Genomic DNA, 13,927 nt, shown 5'->3' with positions numbered 1-13,927 from the left:
AGACGCCCCTTATAGCCTGTTCAGGTTATTGGGGGCAAGTGCTGGAAGCGAGAACCAATAAAGGGCGACCTGGCCCCTGGCCGTCTTCCCCGGTGCTGATCGCTGACACACCACCACTGCACCAGGCAGCCATTTAAGGCTGAGTCGTCCTAGCGAAGGCCCAGGACCGGTTCAAATATTCGGCACCGCTATCGGTCGCGAGCAGGAGCGGAACTCCCGGGGTCGCCGAGGTCGTCGCGCGGCGCTAACCGCCGTGCCACCGCTCCGCACAACACGTGCCCAGTGCGAGCGCACGCACGTGAGCGACGGCGTGCGTGCGTGCGTGCGTGCGCCCCGCAGACCTTTACAGAGACGGGCGGCCGTGTCCGCTCACCTATTCAGATGCGCACGCGCGCGTGAGCATCGCTCGGAGCTAGCGAAATCCACAGCCCCCACCACCCCCCCCCCCCAAAAAAAAACTCGTCCCACCACCCCCCCCCACCCCACCCCCCTGAAAAAATAAAACTCGCGGGCAGGAGGAAGCAGTGCAGCCAGCGTGGCGAGCGATCGCCGAAGCTTCAGAGCGCGACGGGCGACGGTGCCCTTTCGGGAAACATCTCCTCAGTGAGCGAGCACCGCTTCGCTCAAACAAGCGGAAGCAAAAGAAGTGTGCCCAATTAAACCGTGCCGGCGGCGCTAACCGGCGGCAACGTCTGCCTCCCCTTCGAAAGTCAATCCCCCAAACTTCTCCCGATGCGGTTCGTCGGGCTGCACCGCGGCCCTGCCGCTCGGCAAAGGCGGAACGTCTCTCGACGTTCCGCCCTCAGCACCTGCTTCACGAGCTTCGGTTCGGTCGCCGCCGGCGGCGTTGGCGGCGGCCGCGGGAGGAAGACGCGGCGCGACCGGGGGAGAGACGTTACGTGTGACACGAACGCCACAGCCGTAAGGCGGCAGCGCTTCTAAGCGTTTTCATTCTGTGCGGCACGACTAGGGGAAAAAAAAAAACACACACAAACTCGGTTGTTTGCCCTGGTACCCGTTAAATTCGCTTCAACCTTTCCGTCACACGAATCTCTTTGGCCGCCACTAAACAAACGTAGTCTGTCCGTCCGTCTCGCGGCAGCGGCTGCGGTCAAGGGAGGTGGTGGGGGGGGGGAATTAATGTGGGGTAAGAAAGGCGATCGGACATTTTTGGGAGGTTAATAAAGGTTTGGGAAAGAGCGTCGCGAGGAACGTTTCACCGTTTCGTTCCATTTTGCGTCGATCGTCATTGTGAGCGATCGGCGGAGGAAGGAGGGGTGGAGAAGTGGGTGGGGGGGGGGGGGAGGGGGGTGGTGGTGGGGATGTTGGTGGGGATGGTGGGGTGGGAGATGTTTTTATTAAAACTCTATTCGAATCGATTTTTATTCTCAACCGGAATGCTTTATGCGCTCCCGCGAGGCCGCAAACAGAACGAAAAACAAAAAAAACCACGTCGGCATGAGCCGCGTGTTTGCCGTGCCCATTGATCATCCGGCGGCGCTGCGACGGCGGTGGCTCTGCGCGCCACCAAGGGCAAGCGGCAAGGGCAGTGGGCGTCGGCGCTTGATCGAGGCCGTTCGGGGCGTTTCTCAAAACACTTCTCTCGCAGCCGCATTTTCATACTTCGAGCAGAATAAGAATTTTAAAAAAATAATAATAATAAAATAACGACGATACAAATTCTTTGTCCTCTGCCAGACAGCAGCACTTGAGCACAAGCACACGCACATGCACACACACACGCACACACACACGCACGCACACACGTGCGCACGCACGCACGCACGCACGTGCGTCTTTGTCCGCGTGCTTTCTAATTGCCCGTGAGTAGGTGGAGAGCTTTCGCGAGTGTTCAGCCATCGTAGTGGGGGAGGGGGTCGTCCTTGGGAGATGGAAAATGTGTTTCATTGTCAGAAACGCCGACAGACACGTCCGCTTCACTCAAACCTCGTTCTCATCATCGTCGCGTTAACGATCGGCGGTGCCATCGGCACTTTCACCACGATCGCTTTCGCCATCACCATCATCGTCGTCGTCATCATTGTTGTCATCGTCATCATCATCATCATCGTCATGCCCGTTAGCGGACCGTGGCCAATGGGGCCTCGGCATTTCCAGAAACGAGCCGTCGCGATGCCCGTTACCCAACTCGCCTTGACGCTCGCACGCCCCTCGCCCCTCTCATCTCCCTGACGCCCCCCGGCCCCCCGCTGCTCACCAACCCCCCCTCCCGACCCCTCTCCGCGTCCACGTCACCCTCGGGCTCACCTCTCCACCCAGTGCTTGTAGCTGGGGATGTCCTTGGCGTAGAGGAGCTTGTTGGAGGGCGAGTCCTTGCCGAGCCGGTGCTCCGAGGTGGAGCACGAGTCCATGAAGGTCTGGGCCACGACGGAGAGGCACGCGTCCGTGATGCTGCTCTTGTGGATGTCGAACACGAACTGCGGGTTCTTGATCACGTTCACCCAGAAGCGCAGCGGCAGGCTGCGGCGGAGCGAGCGGGCGCGGGGAGGGAGCGGGACATTGTCATCGTCGTCGTCACTGGACGCGTGTGAAAAAGAGCTTCGTAGCTCATCGGGTTTCTCCAGGATAGACAAGACATTCTGTTGAGATGTACGCGGAGGGAACGGCGCACAGTGGCGGCGACGAATTACCCGTGCTGGAAGCTTCGCCGCGATGGCGAGATGTTAATAACCTCGCCTCGCACGCAGGAGGTTCCTGGGTTTGATCCCCACGCTTGCTGTATATTTGGAGTTTGCGTGTTTTACCTGTGGTCACGTGGATTTTTCGCTGCGTCCTCCGGTTTTTCCCCCCAGAGTATTTGGCTGCTATAAATTTCCACGCAATTAGCCAATTCATGAAGCTATCTTTTTTGTGCCAGGTAAGGCCCACTGAGCTATATAGCCTTACCTGCCAAATAAAAAGTTATAGTTTTGCGGTGAATTTCAGCCGTGGCCACTGGATTGTGTTAATGTCACTGTCAGTGCCATTGGCGTTGCTGATCGCCGTTATTATTATTATCATCATCATGACCACCGCTGATACTACGACTAAGATCATCATTATTGCAACTAACATTGACACCACTATCATAATCACCACCTTCACCTCATCACCACAACCACCTTTACCCCATCACCACCACCTTCATCCCCATCAAGACCACCACCTTCCACTCCATCACCACCACCACCACCACCTTCATCACCCCTATCAACACCACCACCACCACCACTAGCACATTCAACGCCATGACCACCACGTTCATCCCCAAAAACACCACCACCTTCACCCCATCACCACCTTCATCACCCCAATCACCGCCACCCCTTTCATCACCACCACCAACACCACTACCTCCGTTAACACCACCACCTTCATCACCACCATTACCGATCCCATGATCACCTTCACCCCTTCACCACCTTCATCGCCCCCATCACCACCACCACCACCTCTGCCACCACCACCTCTGCCACCACCACTTTCATCGCCCGCACCACCACCACCACCGCCACCACCACTTTCATCGCCCGCACCACCACCGCCACGACCACCGCCACCACCCCGGCTCGCACCAGTTGCTCTTCCACGTGTGTCGCACGTCGGCGTCGTGGATCTGGTGGCGGTCGGCCTCCTCGTCCAGGAAGTCGAACATGTACTTGATGGCGAGGGGCAGCGTCGAGCCGCCGTGCGAGATGCCGAACACCGTGACGAAGAGGTCGTCCACGAACTTCTGCAGCGTCACCTGCGCGCGGCGACCGTCGTCACCGTCGGCATTGGCGCCAACGCCGTCGTCATCGTAATCACGATCACGATTAGCATCATTGCCATCATCGTCGTCGTCATCATCGTCACCATCACAATCGTCGTCGTCGTCGTCACCATTATCATCATTGCCTCCCATGCAATGCATCTCAAGGCACGTGCACAACCACACACAAAAGGCAAAGGCCCCCGTATAACCTTCAACAGACTGTTGGGGAACGTGCTGTGAGCGAGCACCTATGAAGGCCATCCCCGAATACGACGGGGTAGGTGACCAACACCTCGTCCGGCCGCCTTTGTCTCCACATTTCCGGTGTTTAATACATGCTGCATGAGGTAGTCATTTAAGGCTGAGTCGACCTAGGGAAGGCCCAGCACCGGTTCTCATATTGATCGCTGCTGTTGATCGTGAGCAGGAATCGGACTGGTGTTGCTGGGTCCGTGGTACAGTGCGCTAACTGCACTACCACTCCCCATACACACACACACAATATACACACAACATATATATACACACACACACAACATACACACAACATATATACACACACACACAACATACACACAACATATATACACACACACAACATATATACACACACAACATACACACACACACAAAACATACATACACACAACATACACACATACAAAACATACACACACAACATACACACACACACAAAACACACATCACAAATGCACACACACACACACAAATATCCCCTGGGCAGCCTACGTCGAATGCCACCACTCGGTGCTGCCGATGCTGATCATGATGATGATTGCAATGATGTTAACAGTGACGACGACCATGATGATTACCACGATGATGTCACCAATGTTGACCATGACCGTGATAGTGACGGCGACCATGACGAGATAGAAACGGTGAGAACAATCATGATGACCATGATGGATGGGCTGAATTCAGTTGGAATATATCCGCCCTGGGAGAGCTCTACCCACGTGCAGCCACATCCCTGCCATAGGAATGTGGAACTGTAATTACTTGGAGTGTGAGAGGAGATGGGGGCAGCGGAGGGTTAGGTGGTGGTGGTGGTGGTGGGGGGGGGGCGAGTGTGCGGACTGCGACACGGAGATGAGCATCAACCCGACGCTTATCTGGCCACAGGGACCCCAGGCGATTTGTCGCTATTAGTTGCGCACGAACGCATCTCCCTCGCTCCATCGCGGGCGTGCGGTTTCAGGCGAGGGATACGCACGCGGAGCCCCGCTCCTAACCCGGCCTCGATCAGATCGGGAACGTCGAGTCACAAGGCTCGCTCCTTCGCTCTTGGGAGTTGTACGGAGGCCAAGTTTCCCCCCTCCACCCCCCCCCCCGCGCATAGCCTTGAACAGACCGTCCCAGATCGGGGTCGGGCTAGGCTTGCTGTGTTCGATTAGCAACCGGCGTTGCGCATGTTAGGCACTTGCACCAGACGCCGCCCCAGCAGATACACGCCGAAGACAAAGATCCCCCGTGAAGCCTTAACAGACTGTAGGGGCAAGTGCTGTTGGCGAGCCCCCGATAGAAGGCCGGCACAGTGGCACTATGGGGTGGGTGGTCCAAACACCACGCTCGACCGCCTTTGTCTCCCCAGCACTTAAGATTTTTACGCAGCGCACCAGGTATTCGTTTGAAGGCTGAGTCGACCTAGGGGAGGTACCGGAACAGTTCAGTTATTTGCGACTGATGACTGGTCGTGAGCGGGACTCAAAATCTGGTTGCCGAGTTTTTAGCGCACTATGCTAACCACTACACACACGTGGATGCATTCTTACATATATACAGATCATAAATATATATGGGTCTTGAGCATGTGCAAACACATGTGTACGTACAGAGAATAATATAGTAGGTGTGTACTCATGCATATGCACACACCGCCTTGTTCAAACACGTACAAAACACAAAGACAAAGAGCCCCCTTTGTAGCCTTAACAGACTGTAGGAGCAAGTGCTGTGAGCGAGCACCTTTGGGGGCTGGCACGGCACAAGCCCGGCCGCCTTTGTATTCCTCGTGGCAATGTTTACACACCGCACCAGCTACTAATTTGAGGCTGAGTCGACCTAGGGTAGGCCCAGAACCGGTTCAGATAATCGTCACTGCGGCCGGTTGCCGTGAGCGGGAATCGAACTCGTGTCGCCGGGTTCGTAGCGCAGCGCGCTAACCGCTACACTACTGCTCCCCACTACGTGTACGCACGCCTCCCATATGTATACACACCCAACATACGCGCACACACACACACACACATGCCTACACACAATTGACCACATGCACATACCACACACACATTTGTACGTGAGTGCTCTGTGCGTGTGCTCATTGTTAAAAGGAGGATATGTAATTATGAATTCAACCATTTCCTAATTCACACATTTTTACCATTCAGCCATCCATTCATCCATTCAGAATATATTCATTAATTTACTCACCCAGCCACCCATCCATCCATTCACCCATTCACTCAGTGAATGGGCAATGATGATGATGGATGGGTGGCGAGTGGATAGGTAAGTGGGGTGGTGAGCAGGCGGGGGAGGGGGGTGGTCAGTGGGCGGGTGAGTGGGGTGGTGAGTAGGCGGGTGAGTGGGATGGTGAGTAGGCGGGTGAGTGGGGTGGTGAGTAGGCGGGTGAGTGGGGTGGTGAGTAGGCGGATGAGTGGGGTGGTGAGTAGGCGGGTGAGTAGACGGGTGAGTGGGGTGGTGAGTAGGCGGGTGAGTGCGGTGGTGAGTAGGCGGATGAGTGGGGTGGTGAGTAGGCGGGTGAGTGGGGTGGTGAGTAGGCGGATGAGTGGGGTGGTGAGCAGGCGGGTGAGTGGGGTGGTGAGTTGGCGGGTTAGCCGAGTGGCGAGCAGGCGGGCCACCTTGGTGGTGAGCAGGCGGGTGAGGTAGATCTCGGACACCATCTTGTTGCCGCGCTCGCCCTCCTTTTGGTCGGGGTGGTCGTGAGTCTTCACCAGGTGCCAGAGCCGCGTGCCACTCTCCAGCTCCGGCGTGATCATGGGCGCTCGCGAGCGCAGGCTCTCGTGGCTGCCGGGACACCGGGCCAGGCTCTCTGCAACCCACGCCACAACCGTGGGGTCGCAGGAGGAGGAGAGGTGTGGGGGGCGTTCGTAGAGGGCGACGCCGGATCAGTTCAAAGTGGCTCGTCGATGTCCCACAAACGCGTCGGTGGCGGTGGTGATGTAAATACAACTACTGTTTTAAACTATTTTAAATTGTTTTTTTTTTTAACCAGCTAAGGCCCACTGAGCTGGATAGCTCTTTTTTCAGAAGCCACCTGGACACAAATGATAGATCAACGAAGTGGCTTATTACGACGTGGACATTTATAGCAGCCAAATACTCTAAACGCGTGTTTCTAAATGTGGACGGAAAAACCGGAGGGCCCGGAAAAAATAATCCGCACGACCGTGGGGAAAAACATGCAAGACTACAAATATACACCAGGCATCAGGGTCGGGATCGAACCCACGAACTCCTACATACCAGGCAGGGGAGATAACGTCTCGCCCCGCAGCACCCATTTATTTTTACCATTTTTATTTTACCATGCAAGGCCCACTGGGCTATAGAGCTCTTTTTTGAGTATTAAAAAACAACGGCGACTTTTCTAGTGCCGCGACATGGCAATCCAACGTTTCGGCACGAGTCCGTAGCAGTGACAAATAGATAGAGTGTCACTTGTGGCTCCTAACTCTGTCGTGTTCCTGACACGTTTGCAAGTTGCAGGGTGGGTCCCGAATTTCGGAAGGCGTAAGCTATTAGCGTAAATTTTATTTAGAGAGGCGTAGCGCCATTGTTTTTAAAGACATTGTTACTCACCGCAGAGAACTGTAGCGACACGACCGCACTCTATGACAGCTGGCGCCAAAAATGTGTCACACGCCTTCCCGCATGGCCTTGCGGGAGCCTCGATACCGATAAAGTTATTTTAATTTAGTTGTCAATATAGCCGGGTCCAACCGTAAGCTATCGGTCACACACAATTCGGTTGCACGAAACTGAATCGCTCGCGTGCGGGCGTCTCTGCAACTTGTTGCCGCTCACGGCAGAGTTACAGGCTTTACGTTCGAGTGGTGATCTGCTCGGCGATTTTGTGGCGACGCTTTCCATCGTGTTCGCGCGCTTCTAGTGGCGAACTCCGATCGGGACGTTGCGATTCTGGACGCACGTGCCGTTCAATTTCCTTGGCACTCGCTCGGATGTGGACACTGAGGTTACGGGAAGATGGACACATCGCGATTTTTGCCAAGAGCGATTTTAGTTTCACAGGTGATCGCCCAGCCGTGGGACACGGCTTAAGAGGCAGCTCAAAGGATTCTGACTTTCATTCAGTGCATCGTGATAGCCTCATGCTATAGGGATCCAAGAAAACTTTTTTTTTCCACCAGTTAAGGCCCACTGAGCTGCAGAGATATTTTTTTTCCAGAAGCGACCTGGCCACAAATGATAGCTCAACGAAGCGGCCTATCACGTGCACATTTATAGCAGCCAAATGCTCGAAATGCACGTTGATTCTAAACGTGGAGGGAAAAAAACCGGAGGACCCGGAGAAAAATCCATGCGACCACGGGGAGAACACGCAAACTCCATGATACAGGCATCAGGGTCGGGATCGAACCGACGACCTCCTGCATACCAGGCGAGAGAAGTAACATCTCCTAGCCACCACGGCGCAACTACCAAGTGAACTGGCCGGGACTGCATGCCAGTCCCGCTGGAAGATGTGGGAGCACCCACGCTTTAGCCCACGCTCCGCATGACCTGCCGGTCAACTTAACTGCGGTGCTTAATCCATTGACACTGCTGAGTGAATAGGAGCGCCGGGGGTGGTGGTGGTGGTGGTGGTGGGCGGATTCCAGAAACTCTCACCGTCATTTAAAATGCCGCGCTGGGAGAGATCGAATCGAAGGGGCGACTTCCGGATCGCTCACTCGACATGCGTGCCGGGCAAACGGCGAGGAGCGATGGGATCATAGCCAAGTGGAATATCGGATGAAGGGGCTGTCAGGTCAAAGTGGATATGGCATCGCGGCCGCCGTGTCTCTCACAGTGAGAGGGGGACCGGGCGAGCGTTTGGAGCGATGCCGTATGGATTTGTTTAGGTCGAGAGGTCAACGGGTTAATTGGGTCATCGAATCGTGCGGCCACGGGTCGCCGCTGGGTCGAGAGATGATGGAGTCCGGCGCTCGTGCGGTGATCGATTTGTCGGTGGGGAGTTAAGCGGCTTTGCGAATACGCAAACTCCGCAGCCAGCGTCAGGACCGCGGTTCGCGGAGAAAAACATTGGAAGAGGGAATGTTTTTGCTTCGTTTTATTTTTTGTTACCTCATGCTCTGTCAAAAGCACAAATCTATTTCGCTACGGAGCAATATCCAGTAACATATGTCGCCGCCGTTATATATTTTTTATATGTTTTATTAAACTCGCCCGAAATTGCCTCCGGCTCTCCCGCTTGTTGCCCTTTTCACAACGGATGTGAATTTTCCTGCGTGCTTCTGAGAATCTTGTGACTTAGCGAGACGTTTCATCAACATTCCTCCCCCCCTCTCCCCTATAATTATTTTACGGCAATAAATAATTTACAGCTCCTTTGTGAGCTGCCGCCCCTGCTGCTGCTGCTGCTACATGGAACGCCTCTCCCCGTACCCCCGTGCCGTGCCAAGTCACGAGGGTTCGTTTCAACGTACTTCGCAATGCCGGTCCGTGAAGCGGATTGGTGAGGACCGGTTAAGACATCGCTGACGATATAGCCGTGAGCGGGAATCGAACTCGGGTCGCCGCGTGCGTGGCGCACCGTGCTAACCCACTGTGGCGCCACTCCACCCTAATCAAGCTCAGGATACAGGCTTGGGCACCGCCGCGGTTGTGAGGGTTGATTTGACCATACTTCACGATGATAGTTTCAAGTTGGTGAGGCGGACCGGGGTGGGGGGTGGAAGAGTGCGGTAGAGCGGCAAGGGGTGGTTCAGAAATCACTCGTCACTGATGTCAGCCACGGCCGGGCATCGAACCCAGCACGCCGGGTTTTTCAGTACATTAACCATCACGTTATCGCTCCTCATATACAAAGACAAAGATTGCCCGTGTAGCCTTTAACAGACTGTTGGGGCAAGTGCTGTTAACGAGCAGCACCTATGGGGGCGGGCGCGGCACACGAGGGGGTGGGTGGCCAGCATCACGCCCAGCCGCCTTTGTCTGCCAAGTGGCGATGCTTACATACCGCATCAGGTACTCATTTATAGCTGAGTCGACCTAGGGGGAGGCCCAGGGCCGGTTCAGACAATCCTCACTGACGTTGACCATGAGCGGGAATCGAACTCGCTGGGTTCACAGCTCCAGTGCGACAGCCGCAGCGTCACACGATCCACTAACCAAAGCGACCCTAGAGTTTGATTCCCCATCGCGGCTCACGTCAGCGGCGTGTGAACCGGTCCTGGGGCTTCCCCCTAAATTGACTCGGCGTCGCGTTTCGGTGCCGGCTGGATCATTTCACGTACCGTAGCGGCTTGGCAGCGAGCGCGTTAGCGAGAGGTGCGCCAGGTGGCACGTGGGCAGCTGCTTTGGCACCAGCGCCACTGCTGAGCCATCCAGAATCTGTCTCGCGGAAGAGATAACGAAAACATTCGCCGTTGCGTGGCTGATCTTTGGGGTGAAATCGAGAGATCCGATAGTCGCACCGAGCGTCGAAATTTTGGACGATCCGAAAGAAAAAAATAAAAAAACGTGAACAGAAAACACGCGTTTTTTTTTTCTCTTTCGGAATGAATATCTATGGTACGACGTCACGTGCAGTGACGTCTTCGTGACGTCTTCGTACATTCCATCACTTTTTCGCTCTCACCAACAAGAGTGGCGGCACGTGACGTCACGCTGATTTTGTCTAACCGAGTGAGAACTCCAGGGATGGAGTGTCATTTGCGAAAGGCGCGTGCAATTATTGTTCCATAATGTAAACGGTCCAAAAGCACTAACAACAAAAGATCCGAAACTGTCCTTGAAAAAAAAAACGAATCCCGAGATATTTAAATGTCAAACTCATGTTTGTGCAGCACTTCAATCCCGTACCTTCCATTATCACGGTTGGCTACGTACGGTGCGATAGATGTTCGACATACATACATACAATCTCCCACGTGTGAGCCACTTCCACGCCCCCATCCCCAGCTCCGCCACCCCGTCTTCTGCTTATTAAAAGAAAATAGCGGCCAACGCTGCGACATTCCACCCGCAGGCTCTGCGATTCGGTACACGCACGACCCGTAACACCGGGCAGTGTGTTCACTGTTGGAAGTGTGCCACGATCGGGCAACGTGAATAAATAAAATGTATCAAAATGAACACGAAACTCATCCTTAATAAATAGGGACATACATACATTTGGGAACGTTTCAATAGAGAAAGGATGTCGGTAAGTATTCACGTGAAATAATACGTGGTTTTCTCGCGCGTCTTCTGCTGTGTGGCAGATGTGTCATCGATCAAAGATGGCAGCTGCCCCTTGCACATCTGCACATTAGAAAAGCCGGGGAGCTTTATTCATTATGCCGCTTCTCTCCTCGAGGGTGCAAAAGCAAGTGAAACGGACCGAAGGAGAACGAATCTGCTCATTTGGCTGACAGCTGCAACAATCGTGGTGACGCTTACGATGGGTGGAAAGGCTCTCGTCACGGCGTGCGTGCGTGTGCATGCGCGCATGCGTTTGTGTGAGTGTGTGTCTTTGTGACGACGGGCAAGGCTGCGTTGGCTGGGTCACGTAGCCCGCATGCCCAGCCACCGATTGCCAAAGCAGCTTCTGTTTGGTCGGATAGAGGGGAGAAAACGAGTGCGGCACGAGCAAAGAAAAGAGATGGACTGATGTTGTACAGGAGGAAGTGGAGCTGATTGGACTTGCCGAAGACCGGTAGCAGCGGTGTCAAGTTCGGCCTCTGTGGAGGAGGCTCGTGAAGGGCCCTGCTACTGGGCAGTTGGAGGCAGTCGCCCTCCAACAACGGAGGGCAGAGGAGTTGGCACAGTAGGGGGTACAGCTGGTGCGTCTGTCAGTCAAACCATGGCACCCGGCTCTGTCCCAACACTTCACGTGGCCTCAAAGTGCACCTGGCCTGGCACAGGTGCCGTGGTGACATGACCGCCACTCAGTGGCGAAGGGCGGCTGTTGTTGTTAACGGTGACAGAAGCGGTAAAACCCAGGCAATGCAATGCTGCTCTTGCTTGTAAAACTTAATTCCGTACAGACCGGCGGGTAGTAGTGAAGTGCCTATTAAGCGACCGCAGGGACGAGCGGGGGATTAGTCGCTTCACGAGTTCCAGGTTCGTGACAATTCGTTCGCCGGTCACGTGCGGCGGTGCAGGAAGTGGAAACGCCGCCTCACCTGGTAATGAGCTAGGGTGTTGCACCTCTTCCAGTCGTTTTCGATTTTCGTCGTCAGGTCTTCGTCCTGCAGGATGACCCGCGCCATCCTGCCGGGCCGCCACTCTGCCGCAGAAAACCAACAGCAAGGAACAAAAAAAACATCAACTTTTTTTTTCTTAAACCAGGTAAGGCCCACTGAGCTACACAGCTCTTTTTCAGAAGCGACCTGGACACAAATGATCGCTCAACGAAGTGGCTTATCGCGTAGGAATCTATAGAGCAGACAAACACTTTCAACGGGTGATGTTGAAAATACATGTGGAGGCAAATACAAGAGGACAAAAAATCCACGCGACCATGGGGGGAGAAAGAAAGAACATGCAAACTCCATGTATACAGCAGGCGTCAGGGTCGGGATCGAACCCACGCCTCCTGTACACCAGGCGAGGTGATTAACATCTCACCACCGCGGCGCTCAGTGACCTTGTTTTTCGTACTCGGTGTGTCTCACCGGCTACATCGCCCGAGTCTCTTGATGCATTTTTTTGCAGGAGGGTCCTGGCAAGTTTTCGCAGCAAATTGGCTATAACGCGATGAATGTTTCAAGGACCGCATTTTTTATAACGTGGATGCGAATTAGATAGAACGCGATCGAGTGGACGGAACCACGTCGCGCGAGTAGGAATAAGCGGTCGTACGGCTGCCTCGGCGTAGCATCACGCAAGGCGGGATGCTGCTGGATGCTTATCGATGCTACCCACGCGCCTCGGTCTTTGTTCAGCCTGCGTACGCATCTCACGTGCTATCGCGGGCTGTGCTTTACCCTCCATGACATATTATTCATGATAAAGCAGCTGCCCACGTACCACCTGGCGCACCTCTCGCCAACGCGCTCACCACCAAGCCGCTACTGTAGGTGGAATGATCCAGCCGGCACTGAAACGCAAGGCCGAGTCAATTTAGAGGGAAGCCCCAGGACCGGTTCACACGCCGCTGACGTGAGCCGTGACGATGAATAAAACTCGGGTCGCGCTGGGGGTGGAGCGTGCGACGCTGTGGCTATCGCACTCGCGCTGTGAACCCAGCGAGTTCGATTCCCGCTCACGACCAACGTCGGTGAGGATTATCTGAACCGGCCCAGGGCCCCCCCCCCCTAGGTCGACTCAGCCATAAATAACGCGGTGTTCCTCAGGGACGCAACGACTACCGCATTATAGGAGAACAGACTGTATTCCTATCGAATGATTAGCGGCATCAACATCTTTTTAAAAGTTGGCAAATGCAGGCCGTGGCTCCGGCACACGATGGCCTACGCTTGCGAGTGATGTCGCGGGGACCGGACCTTTAACGTCCGTGGTAGAGCGGACGGTGCTTAGATTTTCTACGGTCAGTACAGCGGGGAAGTTAACCTTTGCGGCGAACGCACTCAAAATCGTGGCCATGTCATTGGTGAACCGGAAAAATAAAATGGAACGAAAATTCGTGGTGCGCTTAGACAGCCGCGGAGCGGTACACATTCGAGATTACGAGACGGAGATAGAGGAGCACGTAAATTAGAGAACGTGCGCAGGTTAAGGACACAGCGCAAACCGTTCATGAGTGCGCCCGCGTGTACGCGCCGCACGAGCGTTGCATCGTGCGCGTGCAAGTGTGTGTGCGCGCGTTGCGTTTCCTACGCGGCGCGCGTGTTAGAAGCGGCAATTTTCCCTGGCCCAAGGCAAAGCGAGAGAGAGAGATTGCTAAAGCACAGACTCCGGCTCCCTGTCCCCACCACCACCGCTTCCCCTGCCCCCTCC

General features: G+C 54.9%; 1 protein-coding gene across 1 annotated transcript in view; it reads right to left on the bottom strand.

Annotated features, from left to right (window-relative positions):
• LOC116947521 (plexin-A2-like) overlaps positions 1-13,927 on the bottom strand; it is a 300,758-nt gene that overhangs the window by 14,098 nt on the left and 272,733 nt on the right. Inside the window, 5 exon segments of the mRNA XM_032963364.2 lie at positions 2,269-2,481; positions 3,576-3,745; positions 6,640-6,830; positions 10,279-10,375; positions 12,151-12,254. Of these exon segments, the coding sequence (XP_032819255.2) occupies positions 2,269-2,481; positions 3,576-3,745; positions 6,640-6,830; positions 10,279-10,375; positions 12,151-12,254 (775 nt within the window).

The sequence above is a fragment of the Petromyzon marinus genome, chromosome 30 (genome assembly GCF_048934315.1).
Source record: "Petromyzon marinus isolate PM22_M1 ecotype Great Lakes invasive population chromosome 30, UKy_Petmar_22M1.pri1.0, whole genome shotgun sequence".
Lineage (NCBI taxonomy): Eukaryota > Metazoa > Chordata > Hyperoartia > Petromyzontiformes > Petromyzontidae > Petromyzon > Petromyzon marinus.
The sequence above is the reverse complement of the archived record's forward strand: the minus strand, read 5'-3'. Positions and strand labels throughout refer to the sequence as shown.